Raw genomic sequence first — 19,260 nt, 5'->3', positions numbered from 1 at the left:
CCATGGCAACCAGTTGCTTCCACTTACTGCTGTGTGTGCCTCTCGGGAAACTTAGGATCACAAGTCAAAGCTTCTTTCTTTCTATTCCTCCAGAGACATATTTGATATTCAGAAAGCTTCTCCATCCATTGGTCAGTAAAACAAAGTGAATTGAAGAGGAGTAGGCTGCAGCTGCAAACCATAACCTACAAAAAATGTCAACATAATCTAATTGTCCCATGGTGTGCATGACAAGTAAACCCCTGAAGGCATTACAAAATTTACAATAACCCCCTGGTGACCGCAAAATTTCTCCTCAAGGCCTAAATGGTCATGCTGAGCTTGAGGCATCTTTGAAAGCAAAATCTCATCGTTCCGACAAAGACCCTGGAAGTAAAGCCAAGGATGCACGTCTCAGCCGGGGAATATAGGAAAATCACAAGGACAAAACGCAAACAGGCTAAATTACTGAAGGATGGATTCATTGGTCCAGCTGGAAAACATCACCTCATTCTTATGTTAGAATTTACAGATGTTTCATTTTTAAAGCTTTACATTGTGACTTATCTTCAGATTTTACAGTGACTGGGACAGAAAAAAATGAGCTGAATATTGTGTAAACAATCAGCAAATATCAACCTGATAGGCTTTAAATTTGACACTACAGCAAAGCGTTATGCCATGTAGACACAAACTATGAGGAACCAATCCCAGTAATCACCATTTGTAAGCACAACATTTGTGATTCAATCTCCTGCAGAGACAACACACATTCATGCTCACACCAAGATCTTAATGTGCAGGTCTGCAAGATCCCATTAAACCAACTTGAGAATAAGAGGGAGTAGTGATTAAGCATTGAGCTGGAGTAATAAAATAGTCCCTCCTGTCACCATCTGTTCTATATGTGTAACTTTAACAGATTTGGCGTTAAAGCCAATAAGCCCTTCCTTGTTTACAGCTTTCAACACTCTGTAAACCACTGTAAAGACAGATGTTCCACACTTCAGCTGACTTAATTTGGCAGATCTACCCTGTAGCTTAGATCTGTGTCAGTGCTGTTAGGTGAGCCAGACTACAGGCCAGTTAACTGAGCCACTGTCCTTGTCCTAGTATGAATGCACGGGGGAAAGATGGACTATATGAGCAACACCAGTAAGATTGGTTGGGATATGCCTCCTGTCAGCGAGGTGGTTTTGGGTATTACCTGGAGGCAAATTGGTACCACTATGAGAGGTGACATAGGCAGCTTTAAAACTCTGTTTGTCCTTTGTTGTTACCAACTTCTTTTTATGTTTACAGGACTCACGTTTGATTTCCAGGTCAAAGTCAGTGAATGGGACGCTGGAGCACAATGCGCTGTGGACCGAAGCCAAGATGAATCTAGTGGAGCGTATACATGCAGGAGTAATTACTCTGGCATTGAAATTTTCCATTTCCGACCATTTTAGCTAAACTAAAAAGTTCATACAGATTTTAAAAGTCCACTTTTGGTCGGACTCACCATTAACCATTTTTTCTAGTATCATGTAAAGTGCTGAGAGAAAATGGGGAAGACTGGAGTGTTAAATGATATTTTAGATATCTGAATAAAAAAAAAGACACGGACAAGTTAAATTTTTTAATTGTGCATATCTTCTCCCTTATACTGTCCAACAATGCCTTTGGAAAATCTGAATCTGTAAACACAGAATATTGACACAACAAGGTTGGTACTATTTACTCTTAAAACAGAAAACCTGCCGGTTCGTTTCCAGGCAGAATTCCTCTGACAGCATTCCAGCCAAAGCAATGATAAGGAATGATAAGGCTGACAAGTGATGATTTCCAGAGTTCAATCCATGCCTGACAGTGAGTCGGTAACACATATATGCATACACACAAGGGAAATGGAAGAATTTATATAATAAACAGAAGGAACCTGTGTGGAAACTACATGAAAACCTCTATACAAACTAAAGAGAAGTCAGGTTTAACTTTTTATCCTCCAATCCCAATCCTAACTCTTGCATGTCATAAAAAGAACTGAAAAGTTTAACTTTAATATTCATAAGAAATGAAAGTATAGTTAATCTTTTCCACTGAGCCTCTGATCATCTCTACTTCAATCCCAATTAGGACAATGAATGAAAACACTCAGCCAAAGTTAATCTACGTAGTCACTGGTACAAAAAGTAGAAAAAGAAAACATGACTTAAAATAATTTTTTTTTTATCCTTTCATTATTAAATGAAATCATATCAAACTTTAAGCGCTTTTCATGCTGAAGGCAACATAGAGTTTCACATGATTAAAAAAAAGCAATTCATGCATATTAAAATAAAACAAGCCATCACACACCAACATAGATAACATAGCAATTAAAAATAAATCATTAAAGTATCTTTCACATACACAGTCGAACGTGCACACATGCATAGGCGCACAAACAATGCAGTTGCCCCGCCTCCCCCATTCTGCACAAACATGACTCCCTAATTTCTGTCTCTAAATGTATGAAATACATCTGGCTCGACGCTGCTGTGAGAAAACAACATCATGGGATTCGTTCACACCAGAAGCCAGTTCAACCATGTCCACAGAGGCCGCCGTCATAGCAAACACCTAGATCAGGGCAGACTTGGGTCCACACCACAGCCATAAGGCTGCAGTGCAGGACCCCAGCCACCCAGACAAGAACAATCACCACGGCAACAGCCAGTGATTTTTGGTCCAGTGTGTTAATGTCAGAATGACAACACAACTGAAACGTCACACAAGGGTTAACTGTTTTTAAGCTAAAATATAAAAAAGGTAAGAACAAAGGTAGTCAAAAACGACCAATTATACCCTAAACCCCAGAGCGGCTAAGACACGTATGAAACGGAGGGACTGAGGAGCTACAATGTGTTATAGAGGTCCCTGTAGTTCAACACTACCACTACTAAAAGCGTGTAGCAAGTATTGCTGGTTTCGGATGAGAACCAAACAGACCTCTACTTGTGTGGACATTTTTGAGAGACTAAAGTGTTTGTTGTTTAGCCAACTCTAACTCTTCCAGGAGCCCAGCATTTCATTGCATGCAGGTTATACCTTTGCATGGTTTGCATGCAGGTTATGCCTTCCTCAGCACAGTAACAACATTATGGCCTTAAAGTCAAAGGTGATGCTAGTCTTAAATTTGATGTGCACAGTTTAATCTTTAATGTGGCTACCATTTCTTCGTATCTGCACTGTGTATGCAGAAATACAGAAGCTTTAAGAGCGTATTGACAGCTTTTAACAGAGCAGAGAAAATGAGCTTATAGGACAGATGTGTGCTGGTGGAGAGGAGCAGCCCCTCTGGTGCTGTGTTATCTTTGCTCTTATTAATAGCAACAGTGGGACAAGTCGCCTCCCAGAAGTATAGGGTCAAAGGTCTGGTGGGAAGCAGGAGCAAAGGGTTGATGTTTTGCTGTTACCCTTTCCCGAAGACCCCAAATCCAACCCAATTTTAGAATTCAATGTTGTCTCAGGGAACATGAGCAAACATGTGAAAAACATCCATTTGTTTCCTTATGTTTTCTTTCCAAGTGTCCCGGGCAAAGCTTTTTTTCCAAGCTGACTATGGTTAATATTAACATCAGTTTGTCTAAATCCAGTCTCTATGTCTTGTTTGAACATTGGGAGATTAAATATTTACTTTTTTAGTTAGAAATAACTGCTGATGCTGTAAGAAGCTTTTTATTGTTTAATATTTCTGCAACTTATCATGAGATTTATGATTTTATTAACAAATGGATGTAAAAGAGCTCAGTTTGTCTGCCTATTGTGAGGATTTGAGGCTTTCCTGTCAGTGCATGATGAATTGACCGAGTGGGGCACTTAAGAGGCTGGAATTTTAGACCTGATAACTACACCAAATTTCACCAACACTCAGCCTAAACCTCTGCTGGTCACGTGTGCATGCATGTCCCTGTGTGAATGTGTTCACGGGTGTGCACACCCTCACATTCACAGAGATTAACAGGTCAAAGAGGTTTAATTATATCCGGTGAACAACATTAGTATCTTAAAACACCACTAGATGAGGAAGATTAACTTTTTAAACAAACAATAATCTTAGGGAAACTCTCAGAGAGGTGGATAGTAGGCAAAAAACTAAAACTTAAAACAAAAATACAAAACCAATTCTAAAACAGTTGGGACGCTGTGTAAAATATAAATAGAAACATAATGTAAGACTTCATTTATTTCTGTGGTATGGCATGATATCTTAACAAAGATCCTGGAAATTTTGTTGTTTGTATTAGTTTTCTTGTTCTTGTTTTATTTAGAGCACCCATTTTGTGAATGGTCATCCGTTGTTTTGCTTTCTGTTTTAGCTGGAGTCGTCTCTCTGTGTGTGATATCTTGTTTTATTTCTCTTGTTTGACTGTCCCTGAGATTAGGTGCACTGAGAGTGCCTTCGGCTGCCTGCGGCTGACTTCTAGGGTAGATAGGAACCGCTAGCGACGTAAGAGATGGAGTTTAAAAAAAGACTGCAGTCACGTTGGACACGATCTGGGACGTGAATGAGCTCACAACATTAAGTGACCTCATGGGAATAAAAATTGACAATGGAGGTGATGAGGAAGCAATATAAAAGGATTATAAGTATGATTCTCAAAGACATGACTTATTTTCCACTAACAGCCTAATCGGAGGCTAAACGTAAATATAAATGACCTCCTTAGTTTTTATACATTTCACGGCTTATGGTTCTGACACTCTCAAGTTTATATGTATAAATTTGGTCCTAATAATCAAGCTTTGAACAATGTCCTTCTAATCCATTACAATGACAGATATGATTATGTATTCTGCAGTGGTTGAACCCTTTTCTAATATCAAGTCAAGAACAAATATTCTACAGCTTCACAAAACACACATTTAGTCTCCATTAATGTTAAACCTTTTCTGCTGAAACTCACCAAATGGACAAATATAATTTCTTATGTAAAACAAACCAAACACACAAAAAAAACTGAAATAAATTCTTTTGAACAATAAATATCTGTGATGGGACAGTTGCATGCATTGAAATATTTTCATTATCACCCAGTACGAGGACCAGCTGATGCAGTGTGAATAACGTAAAGGAATGTTGAAGGACAGTGAAATCCCTTCTAAATATAAAAATCTATCCCTCTTTTATTGTCAATCTGTCTGCTCACCAGCCCTGTCTTCTCCTGCCACCTCACCAGTTGCATTTATCTTCTAGGACCCCCAACTGTGCCAAAGCTGTCTCCCCGTATGCCCATTCAAATTCAAATTTTATTTATAAAGCGCTTTTCATACGAAAACTAGCACAAAGTACCTTACATAAAAACTATTTTGGCACAATGAAAACACAAAGTTTCACACATGCAAGAATATGACTTAATAATTTTAAAAACACACACCTGATCATAATACCCACCACCACCACCCACACCCCCACCCTATTTTGCTCTCTGATCTCTAGTTTCTGTCTCATTAACTGAATATTAATATGGAAAAAAGCATCTGGCTTGATGCTGCAGTGAGGAAACAATATCTTGGAAATCCGTTCACACCAGGAGCCACCATGACCACAGAGGGGCACCACCACTGGACCACGACAAGCTGGGATCCACACCACAGTCATAGGTCTGCAGTGGAGGACCCTGGCCAGACCAAGACAGGCTGGAATCCACACCACAGTCATAGGTCTGCAGTGCAGGACCCTTAGCCACCCAGACATGGGCGATCACAAACAACCCTGCAGCCTGAGCATGGATCCCCATGAGGAAAACACTAAAGTTATAAATGTTAAAGAATAAGACCAAATAAAAGGTATGACAACAGGTATGACATATTAGTAAAGAAGATCATAAAACAATGCATTTTGGGTAAAACAAAACAATAAAAACAAAGAGCAGCATAAATAGGTGGTACTTAAAAAAATAAAGAAGCATATAATTAAATAGGTAAGAAATAAATCTATAAAATGATGATAAAATAAATAAGTAATAAGACAAATAAGACTAAATAAAAAGCTTTAGCTAAGCTAAAGCCCATAAAAGCCAGAGCCAGTATAAGCAGGCAGACCATCAACCCTTAAATCCCACTTGCTGGTCTGCCTCTCGCTGCAGTGACAGGCTGAGTTACAATCAGGCCAGAGTGAGCAGAGAAGAGGCGAATGAGGAAGGGTGAAATGAGGAGATGGAAGGAATGCAAGATTCAGCCTCAGTTCGTTTTTAGACCAGGACGGTAGGCACGCCGTACAGTCTGAGCAAACGTCCCATGTTCCACTAGGGCTGCTCGATTATGGGAAAAATGATAATCACGATTATTTTGATTGAAATTGAGATCTCGATTATTTAACACGATTATAGATAAGAGGTTATTGGGGGGGGTGACATTTCTTTCCACCAGGTCCCCATAGCTATTGTTTGTCTCAGACCAGCAGCTATATTTCGCCTGGTGTGATCTGGAAAAAAATAGTCTGGAGACATTTCGTTTTCACGTTGAAATCCGCGTCAATAAAATGTAGCGCGACATTTCTATACGGCTCTGGTGCGGCTTTACCACAGGTCCGTAGCGGTGGCGAAACATCGGACTGTCACCACGTCTTTTACACCACCCTCACTACACTCATCATACAGCAGAGAGAGACACTCCACTAAAATGGTGGTGAGATGGCAGTGATACCGTTTGTCCAAAGTGTTGATGAGTTTCTTAAATCCCAGATTGTTCACTGTGTTAAATGAGAAAAGTTCTGCTTGTTTATAACGTTTGTCTCTCTGTGACTCCGGGAGCTGTTAGATTATTTAGTTGCGACTCACAAAAATTGAACATTTTTCTATTTTTTTGTGTGCACGTCTGCGTGCACGAACGCAACATTTTACATGCACGACTGTCGCCTGTCGCTTGGCTGGAGGAGGGCAGCGATTTTCGCTTCCTCGCGCAAGTTTACATAGAAAATGATGGAGAAGGAGCGACGCCGCCTCCCGTGTGTCCAGGTGTCTGCAACTCGTTCTGAATAAAACTAAAGCGGTTGGGGCTGTGGGAGGAGTCTGCAGCAGTGGGAGGAGTCTGCAGCAGTGGGAGGAGTCTGCAGCAGTGGGAGGAGTTCGCAGCAGTGGGAGGAGTCTGCAGCAAAGCGCTGCAATGACAGCTGCGCTCGATTTGAAAACAGCACAATTCGAAGGACAAAAAAATAATCGGACCATTTCATTTTTATGATCGTTCAAAACCCAGATTGTAATTGCGATTAAAATTCGATTAATTGCCCAGCCCTACGTTCCACCTGCCACCACATCACCTCTATCTCCAACAATGAGAAATACCCTCCACCAGCAGAAAAATAATTATTTCTGCATTCAGTCTTTAGAAGCTGTATCTGTATCTAAAAATGACCAATTATGAGATTAAAAGATAAGAGAAACATCTGAATCTATTGAATATAACATAACATTAAGGTGTTTTGTCCAGTACAGAGCTACAAGTTGAAGAACTTCTTCTGGAAACCTGGAGATGTGGTCATTTTAACCAAACAACCACTGTTGCATACATTTAGGAATGAACACATAAATTATCAAAGTTATTCCAGAAAAGTTCACTCATGAGCGTCATTGTACTCCAGTCTGGACCAAACTGGTGGGCCTGATCAACACTGCTGTGCCCGGAGCCGGGCCATATGATGACAAATGACATTTACTATTAACAACAACTGGCTTTCACTTTAGTCCCAGGCAGACCTGACAATCACTGAAACATAAACTCACAAGATGCTTCTTCTTAGGTTTTAATGCAGAAAATACTGCTGTTCATATTCTGAAATGCCTCAGATGAACAAGCAACACGAAACCTCCTCACATGGCAACTTTGTTGACTTTTGCGTGGGAATTTTTTATCTAAATAAAACGCTAATGATGGAAATGGAGCTGACTGCAAAGCCTTTACATTCTACCGAAGTGAGGAATGCTAATAAAATTTGCATTAACACTAAAATTATTCAAAAAGAGAACCAAGAAACATTTAAATAAGTAAAAAGGAATCAAAACATAGAGCATAAATAGAAAATAATAAGAAAACATGGATATTTTGATATGACAGTTTCACCATTGTATTGTGAAAACCCTGTTAGAGTTAAAAACAGCTCAGAGAGGAGAATATGCCCACCAACCAGAGGGTCGGCAGATCGATTCCTGGCTTCTTAGCCAAGATAATGAACCCCACATTGCCTCCATCAGGGTATGAATAATGTATTTATGATCGTGGGCATAGAACTGGGATAGGGATGGTGGGGACTTGTCCTTACCAATATCACACAACATCTATAGATAAAAGGCCATAAAACTTAATTTCTTATATGTCTTGAAAAAAGCACCTTTGCATGAGAGATCTGCACTACCAAGAACCCCTGCTTCTAGATCTTCCTCCACACATTCTGGTTCTTTTAACAGCTTTTTATCTTTTACTCTGGCACAGCCAACTTAAAGGTTCTTAAAAGTTTCTCTTCTTTTCCTTTATTTGTTTGGCTCACCATGTTTTCTCTGCACTGCCAACGTTGGCAAACAACAGTTCTTGAGCGAGCTTTCACCATTCTTTCACCACTTTACTTTCCACATAGATTTCTGTGTTAGAAGTTTGACAATCTGACCACCGATGACTGTGGTAAGCAACCCAGGACAGCACTGTGGGAACTGTCTTCTATGGAAACTCATACAACAACAAATTCCTTCAACCTCATGTTCACAACATCCTTCGGACTGCTTAGGCATAGGTGCACTGAGATGTAGGAATATCTTTGTAATTCAATTTTGGCACAAATTACAACTTCTCAAGACTATTTTTTTCGCACATTTCCAACTGCAATAACTCCAACTTCCTTCTTCTCCAGTTTTTTTTTCCTCCAAAATCAAACTCCGAATAAACTGTTCCTACTTCAACACGGGAGCTTTCCCTGTAAACGACCTCATCATCCTCATTTATCCAGAGGAATCAACCAGCCTGGTGTACTTTCTAATCCATGACTGGTCTCTCTTTCATTCTACTCTGGACAATCAGCGCTTCATTTACTGTTAGATTCACTTTTAGTAATGGTGCCAAAATTAGTTGCTATCCAATTCCTTCAAGAAACAACCTCAAGTACTTCTGTTTTGCAGCTGTTATTTGCTGCAGGGATGACACTAACTCTACAGTATATTGATCACTGTTAGCCACTTAAAAGAAAATGTTGTGCAATATTGATTCTCTGGTCATTCTTCCAGACATTTCCTGCAACAGTCCTTCCAGAGGTTGAAGTGCAAGAGTATAAAACCAATTAAAATCCCATAAAAATATGTTTACCCTTTTGAACTTCATACTGAATTACGAAGTTGCCTCTGTCATTTTTCTTATGTTTCTTTCTAATCATATGCTGCAGCATGCCTCATCATGTCATTAAAAGGAACAGATGACAAGAAGTGACGTCACCACATCAGCAGAAACAGGCCAACTTCTTCTGCTTTGTGAGAGTGCACAGCCCATTTGTGGCAGAGAAAGAAGGAGCATTTTTCTGTAGGAAGACACTGTCTATTGTGGATCGTTTAGAGTTTAGTTTTGATTTATTTGGTTTTAGTAATCTATTTTTTAGTGTTTTTTTCCATTGTCAATACATTGATTTATTTTAAAAAACATTACATAGTTAACTGCATTTTTAAAAATTGTAAAATGACCCCAGAGGCTGCACACGGAAACACTCAAAACATTATGAGACTGAATAAAACCCATTATACAGACATGCCTGCAAGGAAATGAAACCACTTCAGGCATAAAAACAAATCATATTTATATTTATATTCATACCAGAGTTGAAAAATTTTGTATCTTCCTTTGGTTTGTTTTCAAATTTCACTTTACTCAAGCAGAGCAAACAGTCTGGACAACACAGTTACAACAACTGCTCACTAGGGGGCGATATTAACCCAAACAACCACTGACAAAGAAGAAAAAAAGCAGGAGGAATAAGAAAATCCGGCTCATGGATTAGCCACGACGAAGACAAAATTTCTTCCCCTTCAAGTAAACAACAGCGACAAATATACGCAGTCTTCAGGTTTCTGTTACTTTGGTGTTCACGAATGAGCGTACACACTCCTCCAAATGAACTTTATGATCCACAGAAGGACCAGAGCTTGTTTAAAGCGGACCAAACAGCACCAGTGTGAATGCGCCCCTAGTCTGAACCCAGCTAACGTTTGCCATAAGTTGAGGCATGGAAATGACATATACTGCCACACAAAGTCCTCCCAATCCTCGGAATTGTTTCTGTTTTGTTCTACTACAAGCTGGAATTAATATGGAAACGAAGATCAAGAAAACAACCTTATCAACAGCTTTAACAACTATATTCATAGAAACGGCTTCTTGGACTTTTTATAAAGTGATTTCTTTCATCTCGTCATCTCATGCGCTCCTGATGTTTTAGTCACGTGATGTTCATTGAATCACTCAAATCAACTTTTAACAAATCCATAATCTGGTTCTTGTTCTTTAATAAAAAGCAAGAAGTAACACAAACATGTTCAACCGAACTTTAATTTTTTCATTTGATGGCCAAACACTTCACACAACAGTAAAGTAATTTTAAAAACCTGATGAGGTAATGGAAATGATTGTTGTTGGTGTGATCGTGTTCTCCAGCTCAGCTCGAACTTCAGCAGGTAGAACATGAAGATGCTTCAGGCTGCACAGTTGCACCACAGTGGCCTATTTCCTTGAGAGCATGGCGCCTCCAATTTTTTGTGATGGATGTTTTCAGACATCATTCTCTCTTCCCAGAACTCTTTTGTGTCCCACAGATGAAGACACCTAGCAGTGTGTGTGTGTGTGTGTGTGTGTGTGTGTGTGTGTTTGGTTAACACTGTCTGCTGTGCAGTTTAAGCTGGCCTGGCTTCAAAAAAAGGAGCACAAGTGTGAGCTAGAAAATGCATGTTAACACATGGGACCACTGTGGCAGAGGTGTAAGAGGAGGAAGCAGGAGTAATGATGGAGAGAGGCCCCACACTATGCAGTGGAAGGATGAGAATGTGCACTAACAATGGATAGCCAAACATAGTCACGATTCAAACCTATAAATGTCTATATCATTACCCAAATTACATGTGCATGCTCTGCTTTTACTCATGTGCACTCTTGGTTTGGGGCTCATTTTGCTGGCTTGATTGGGGCTCCTCCATTCCATGGAGAGGACTTTTTAAAACTAAAGTGTACCTCAGAGAGAAACACAAAGCTTTCCATTAAATACTGCCTTGCTTCATTGCCCCTCTGCACAAATCCATCATAGGTCATCCCTCAATATCAGAGCTAAACCTAGCTAATACTCTAATTCTGTGGGAGCTGAATGGGAGCAGATACCTGCAGAGCATCTAATAAAACATTTTACTACTTGCCAGCACTTTTGACATACAAGCTATATCTTAAAGGGGGTAACTGATTCAGCACAAACACATATGTGGATAATGCATAGAAAGGACATACAATCTAACCGGTGTGGCATAGTGTGACATGTTCAAACTAACATGGCTTCCATGCATACATATATACAACCAAATGTCCATGTACATGCACAAAACGCATGCTAACAGGATAAATACAACTTTGTAGTGTGATGTTTTCATTGTTTTCACAAAAATGGCAGGATCTACTCTTCTTTCTAAAATTAAAAACAATTTCCTTTGCTTTTGTAGCATCAGGTGTCACCTTTCACCTGATTGGTCTCCTTAACTGAGCACAATAAGCTTAAGAAATCTATACCCATTCAGTGTTATTGGGTGGCTTTAAATTCCAGAGGACGGTACTGGGATTAACTGCAGGGACTAAAAAGCTGGAAGGCATTTAGCCAATGATTAATAAATAACTCTTAACTATCAGTTTTTTTAATGAGCTCAGCAGGGTTGAGTATGCATAAAGTTTGTTCTTAGCTGTGATAGGCCGATGGGCAGAAACAGATTTACTCCTGTCGCTTTGCCAGAATTAAATGGAAGGACTTTCATTTGCTCCACTTACTGCTAAAGAAAAGCAGTAAAGCAATCCTGCAACCCTAAATCAGATTAAACTTCTTTTTTAATCTTCATCATGAGAAATCTCAACCTTAAATGCCCCTTCACTTCTTCTCCGACCGGTCAAGGGCAAAAGAAGACAACAAAGCCCACCACTCTGAATACTCTCACCTCATTCTGCATCCCCACAACTTTAGCTTATTATGCAAGATTTAAAAGTTTTAGCTGTTTCATATGCCTCTAATTAGTCCTGGCAGATGTCTGTCAGCCGAGCCATATTAGGAAAAAATGCACTTTCAGATACAAGATTAGGATCTGTTGCCACAACACAAATACACTGTGTTATCCCCTTTTCTCTTCACCCTGTATACATCAGACTTTGCCTACAGGTCTCCATCATGCCACATGCAAAAATACTTGGATGATACAGCTGTGGTGGCTTGCATGAAGGGGGGGGGGGGGTCATCTGGTACTTTACACACTGGTGCAGGTGCAGTGGACTAATCCTTAATACATCTAAAAGCAAGGAGATGATGGTGAATTTTGGGAGGCAGCAGGCACATCAGCTACCTGTGGTAATTAAGGGGGAGGACATTAAAGTGGTCCAGACTTATAAATATCTGGGTGTCCACCTGGATCATAAGCTGGACTGGTCGGTGCATGCAGATGCAGCATACAAAAAAGGACAGAGCAGACTCTTCTTTCTCAGGAAGCTTAAATCCTTTGACGTCTGCAACGAAATGACCGTCATAAAAATCCAATTTGGGTGACTTTTGCCGACAGTGTGAATGCAGCCTTTAATGTTCAACCACACCATTTTGTTTTATGGCACCACGTTATATAACAACTTATTTTTACCATTATAAAGAAAGTAAAAAGAAAAAAGCAATGGAAAGACACTGTCTCCGTTACAAAGGAAATAAAAAACCTGAAGTGTTGAACGCAGCAAAGAGACCAAGAACAACACATTAAGAGGAAGCGAGGAAAAACGGCTAAAATGAAAGACAGCCAGAACAACAAAGATAAGACTGAAATTTTCTGCTGCAGAGAAAAAACCAGGATGAAAAACAGATGCAGAGTTAGCTTTGTTCTTGTTATTGATAATTGCTGCTTTGCTCGTTTCTGTTGGTATCGTTATGGATGAACAGGTCTAAAAAAAAAAGCACAAACATGATGATTTCTGCCTCTGATCTGTGTGGGTTGTAAAGCAGATGAGAGAGAAGATCTGGTTGGTTCCTGTAAGACATGGGTGTCCAGCTCCAGTCCTTGTGGGCTGCAGTCCTGCAGGTTTTAGATATTTTCCTGCTCCAACACACCTGATTCAAATCAAATGGCTCTCCTCAACAGCTTTTTATCAAGTTCTAACCCAAACATGTTGATCATTAATCTGATTCGGGACACATTCAACACCTGCAGGACAGAGGCCCTTAAGGACTGACTTTGGACATCCCTGCTGTAAGAGAACTAATAAAACTCCAGATCTTTACTCATAAATGACAAATGGACTGTAATTATATGGGGCTTTTTCCACTAAAAGTGTTTCTACACAACAAAGCATTCACACACTCATACACCATTTATTAGTGTTTATATTTATCTTTTTAACAGACAATGCAGCTTTTTTCCCGTCACATTCATACAACCCATGGATGCATCGGAGGCGGCGTGGGTGTCTTGTTCAGTATCTTGCCCCACAACTGACGACCAGAGCCCTCCATATCACATCTAACAGGCACGAGTGTTAGGTTATTTATCAGAGGTTAAAAAGTGTTATTGTTATCTTCTATGCCTCAAAACTAAAACCTCACTCGGCCACCTCGCTGCCGCTTCTGTTTTACTTACAAATAAATTCTCATGTAAAAATGTTCAGTCAGTTTTTGCAAGTTTTATTCCAAAGTCTGGGAAGTTTGCGGCCTTTTAAAGGGTTGTCTGCCTTTTTGTAATACTTAATTTTATTTTTGGAATACTTGTAACTGTACTATATCCAATGTAGAGTTCACATATGCTGCATTTAAATGCTTAAAAAACTGAAATTATGAGAAAATATAAAAAATAAGAAATATAAGACAATGATTTTGAGAGTGTCTGTTCATCACATACATCACTGTTTATTTAAAACTATGTTGTATTATTCTTGTTTAAGCAAAACTTGAAAACCTTCCTTTTTAAAAATATATAAACTCTTTTTTTTTCCTGTTTTCTGTAGCACTTTGAAATTCCCTGTAATTTAAAGTGCAATACAAATAAAATTTATTATTATTATTATTATTAATGATAATCTACTTGCTGGTTGACACCTTTGGTGGCTTTTGAAGGCGTCTTCATCAGCTTCTTTGTCACAACAGCAAACTCATGTAAATGAGCCTGCATGTGTAGAGATTTGTTTAAATGAAATTAGTATGGTAACCGTGGTTTTACATCCCACACCTGCAAGGAGAATCAAAGAACAAAAAAAGAAGGCCAAAGACCGGTGATGCTTTCAGGTTATTGAGGAACATGTGTAGGTCATGTATTTAAAGCCATACCTGCAACCAGGTGTTCTGTTTCTTAACTTTAATGCCACATTTCATGTCCTAAAGCTAACAGAGAGGCACAACAAACATAAGTCAACACAGCTCTGCAGTTCTGTTCTTATAGAACGAGTTTAACAGCATGCAACACAGACACGCACAGCAGACCACGGCCTTTTAATTATGAGCCTGACGGGTGTGAAAAGACCAGGAAGGACAAGGATTCTGAGAGATATTGTCCATCAGAGAGAAATTAATTTGCTGTTTAAGGAGAACCAGAGAAGAACCGGCTCAGTTCTCTGCTGGAGAAACTTAAATTATTGCTGCTAATTAATTGATGCAGTGATTTGAAGATCTCTGCGATGATAAACTGAACCAAATCCGAGTCAACTTTAACACTAATGTGAACTCAATACACTAAAGAGAAGTACAATAACAAAAGGATGCTGATTGCCATGGCAACAGTAGAGGCTTCGAAGCATAGGTTAACCTGAGCACTCCATCTGTTACAAGTTAAAAACCACAGCTGAAGATGCACACTAACACACCCAGACACACACACACACACACACAGACTGACAAAGCTGGAACAACAACCGGGAGTCAGGATAAAGTTAATACGATGCCATTTCACCAAGGGAGAGCCTGAATAAATGCCACAGCGTAAGGAGCTAATATGTTTCCCGTCCAGTGATTTCTGCAGCTCCCAGTGTTTTTTTTTTTTTTTTCTTTCATTCCTCAGCTGAACAGAAACGTTTAGCTGACGGCTGGTGTGTCTCTGGTTCTTTCTGGTCCTCCATGAAAATGCTACAGTCCCATGACTACAGCAGAAATAAATACTGTAAACTCCCAGGTCTGGTATGTGGAGAGCAAAGAATATCAATTATGAAATGCAAAGGTACACGATTAAGTATTCATGTAAAAACATAAACAATGCAGACACGTCCCAGCATGCATCATAATAAGAAATCAGAAAAACTCGGTCAGGCCTGCAGCTGCAGCCAAAGCAATAACCAACAACAAAATGATGCAATTTTCAAGATATGTACGAGGAAAACAAACAAACAATAACCATGACACTTGTAATTCTCATTTCTTAAATATATTCATTTGTACGGTACATAAAAATGTTATAACTATGGCTTGTGGGGCATTAATATCAACAAAGCTGTTAACTAGGACAAATCATTAGTGTAGACAGACAAGTCCAAAAAAAATTGGGACGTTTAAAACGTAATTAAAACCTGAAAACCTGGAAAATATGAGCTGATAGTGAATCTGATGGCAGCAACACGTCTGTAGAAAGTAGTTCCAGAGTGGTGTTCAGCATGGTGTAGCATCCCCTCTTCTTCTAACAACTGTCTGGAAACGTCTGGGAAGTGAGGAGACCAGTTGCTGGAGTTTTAGGAGAGGAATGTTGTTCCATTCTGGTCTGATGCAGGATTCTAGCTGCTCTACAGTCCTGGACCTTGGTTGCTGGATTTCTGCTTCCATGATGCTCCAAATGTTTAGTATCGGTGAAAGGTCTGGACTGCAGGCAGGCGAGTTCAGCAGCCGGACTCTTCTCCTGCGAAGCCATGCTGTAGATGTCTTTACAATTTGATGCCGTCCATGCTTTCCAGAAACTAGTTCAGATTTTGATCCAGGTTTCCACTTTGCCTCAGACCATTTTAAATGAGCTTTGGTCCAGAGAAACGGCGCTGTTTCTGGATTCTGTTCACATCTGGCTTCTTTTTCCATGATGGAGCTTTAACCTGCATTTGTGGATTTCAGGGTGAACTGTGTTCACAGACAGTGGTATCTAGAAGTCTTCCTGAGTCCATGCAGTGGTTTCTTGAATCTTTTGATATTATACACTGTAGATGGTGGAATCATACATCTTTTTTACACTGAAGAATGTTCTTCTGAAATTGTTCCATAATCTTTAGACCCAGTTTGTACCAGATTGGTGAACCTCTGTCCAGCTCTACATCTGAGACATTTTTACTCTGCCTTTCTGAAACGCTCCTTCGTGGGGTGACTGGAACTCAGGAGGAGTCAGCATCCAACTGGAAAGTTAGTGGATCAATTACTCGGACTACATGCTGAAGTGTCCTTGGGAAAGACAGTGAACCACAAGTTGCCTCCCGATGTGTCTGTTGGGGTGTAAATGTGTGTTATAGATTAAAACCACTTAGTATGATAACAATAGAAGTGTGTGAATGGGTGAATGCAACATGTAGTGTAAAGTGCTTTGAGTGGTCAACATGTGACTAGAAAAGCGCTGTATAAGTACAATTCATTTCCTTTTAAGTTACTCACCTGCTACCATTTAACCTAAGTAGTTATCAAATGCTCCTCCAGTTGCTACTTTTCCAGCTTTTTGATGCTCCAACTTTTTACTGACGTGTTGATGCCATAAGATTCACAATCACCTCATATTTTCCAGTGAAATGTAAAATGTCTGTGTCCTCATCTAATATGGTGTTCATGTTCTGTTGGGAATAAAATATTTTGATAAGATTTGAATATTATTGCATTCTGTCCTTATTTATATTTTACACAGCGACCCAACTTTTTGGAATTGGGGCTGTAGTAGCTACAGAGATTACCACTCTAAATTAAAACCACTAATATGTGGTTAATGTTAGCCATCTTTTAATGTGCATAATCTCTTTACAAAGGAAGATAGGAGGAGGAAAATGTCTCCCGTGGGTGTCCCAGTGACCTAGGGCTTTTATACATTGACCTTGTGATTAGTGACTACTCCTTAAGGTCTGTCTAAAATCTTACAGCTCTCTCTAATATCATCTGTGTGCCAGTATTTTCAAACTGGAAAACATTTCTGTGAGATATGTCTGGCATTTATTTAGTGAAGGGGGAGAAACCCACTGGTTGCAGTTAATAATGGTCAAGCAAACAGAACCCAAAGGCGACCATGAGTGAAGCCCTGACAACAAGCAGCCTACACAATTTATCACCCAGACTGAATCAGATCTGTAGATAGATTTCACACAAGACGTGTACGAACGAGTGTTGGCATTTTCAGGATCTTTCTGCAGAGCTGGAGAGCCACACAAGCCGGCCCACCCAAAACATGATCAGAGCACCTTCCCTCCTCACAGCGGGTATGACGCGTAAACACAGCAGGCTTCATCCAAACCTCCTCAGCTCATGGCAGTGTGTCAGCACCAAAGCAAACATTAAGTGTAGCCTTTGCAGCCGTATCAATAAATAAAAGGCTCAATATCAGCAGTTAATCAATGACTAATCCGCTTTTGCAGTGTGGTATTTTGCGACAGATGGGCACGGACCTGCATCGTGTGCGCAGGACACTTACCTGTGGTGGAGTGCAGACTCTCCAAGCTCCAATAGCGAGACAGGACACCCCTCAGAGTGCCGCCCAAGCTGCCTCCTCCTCCTCCTCCACCCATACATCCACCCACACCGAGACCTCCGTCCACCATGCTGTCCACCCCTCCGCCTACTGGGCTGCCTCCGTCTGACTCGGACCCCGGCGATAGTCCGGAGCTGCCGCTGCTGCCACAGCTGCCCCCTGGCAGGGGCACGCCCCCCTCCGAGCCCTGCTGGGTCCGCATCCCTTTCTGGACGCACAACAGGGAGGGGAAACACAAGTTCGCAGTGAAGAATGATGTGTCGGAGGGAGGGAGACGAAAAAGCGGCGAGGTTTGCGGAGCAGGTGGCAGAATTTTCCCAGTGGTGAGAGAGCAGCAGAGGAGGAGGAAGAGGAGGAGGAGGAGGTGGCCTCCTGGCTGATATCTGCTACACTATTCGCTGAGGTAAGCTTCAGCTGTCAACTTGCTGTTTTCTCCTCCCACGAACAGAAGAGGAGCGCGCGCTTCTCCTCCCTTCACCCCTGCCTGGGATCGCCTCTCATCCGGCGGCTGGCCCCCTTTTCTCTGCGGCTCTCTCTGCAAATGGTTGTACACAGCTTCATTTCCTCACATCAACTCAGTTTGCTCTCTCTCTCTCTCTCTCTCTCTCTCTCAGGCTGACATCAGTGGGGGTCCTGCAGGGGGGGTTATGACGCGCGACAGTACAGAGCTCCTGTTGGCAGCGGCTCGGCTCACTAATAGAATAAGATCCATTAAAGTGGATACTGAAAAGAGCCGATCCTCCCTTCACGGTCCAAAACACACAAAAAACTGACACACATACACGGAGTCCTGCATCCATGGTCTCAGAGGAGATTGTCTGTCCTGAATTAGTACTACTAACCCACAATCTGACCTAAAGGAACCTCAGAACTGGTCTGTTTGCAGAAATTTCATGAGTCAGGTTTGATTTTTGTTCCCTTAAACATGTCTGCACAATCTGACTGCAAATGGATTCAAGTCCCCAACAAAATTCAGTGTATTTTTTCACACATGCACACGTGCATGCACACAATATTGGTCCATACAAATTCAATTTTAGGTTATTTTCATTATGCATCCAGTGTGGCAAATAATAAGCTGAGAATGAAATAACGAAGTAAACTATAAATGATGTGTATCACATATAAAATCTGTTATTGTTTATACTGTTAATATGGCGATAATATTTACACATGAAAAAATAACAAAACTGTAAAGGTGTGAAATATACCAAGTTTTGAACACTGATGACGATATTGTTGATCAGTGGTTCAGTTAAATGAATTTTAAGTTTAAAATTCATAAAGATATTAAGATATCATTGCCATCTGGTGGTGTCAGAAGAGAACATTTTAGTCTAGCGCACACACACACACACATATATGTGTGTGTGTGTGTGTGTGTGAG

General features: G+C 40.4%; 1 protein-coding gene across 2 annotated transcripts in view; it reads right to left on the bottom strand.

The window, feature by feature from the left end:
* Positions 1–19,260, bottom strand: part of arhgef4 (Rho guanine nucleotide exchange factor (GEF) 4) — a 104,277-nt gene that overhangs the window by 32,283 nt on the left and 52,734 nt on the right. The window contains exon 1 of one of the 2 annotated variants that reach the window (XM_041967775.1): positions 17,817–18,391. The exons of the other annotated variant lie outside the window; for it this stretch is intronic. Within the exon in view, the coding sequence (XP_041823709.1) occupies positions 17,817–18,075 (259 nt within the window). The 5' untranslated portion in view covers positions 18,076–18,391. Of the gene's footprint in view, positions 1–17,816; positions 18,392–19,260 lie in introns of those variants that run through there. 2 annotated transcript variants of the gene reach the window in all.

This window comes from Melanotaenia boesemani, chromosome 18 (assembly GCF_017639745.1).
Source record: "Melanotaenia boesemani isolate fMelBoe1 chromosome 18, fMelBoe1.pri, whole genome shotgun sequence".
Lineage (NCBI taxonomy): Eukaryota > Metazoa > Chordata > Actinopteri > Atheriniformes > Melanotaeniidae > Melanotaenia > Melanotaenia boesemani.
The sequence above is the reverse complement of the archived record's forward strand: the minus strand, read 5'-3'. Positions and strand labels throughout refer to the sequence as shown.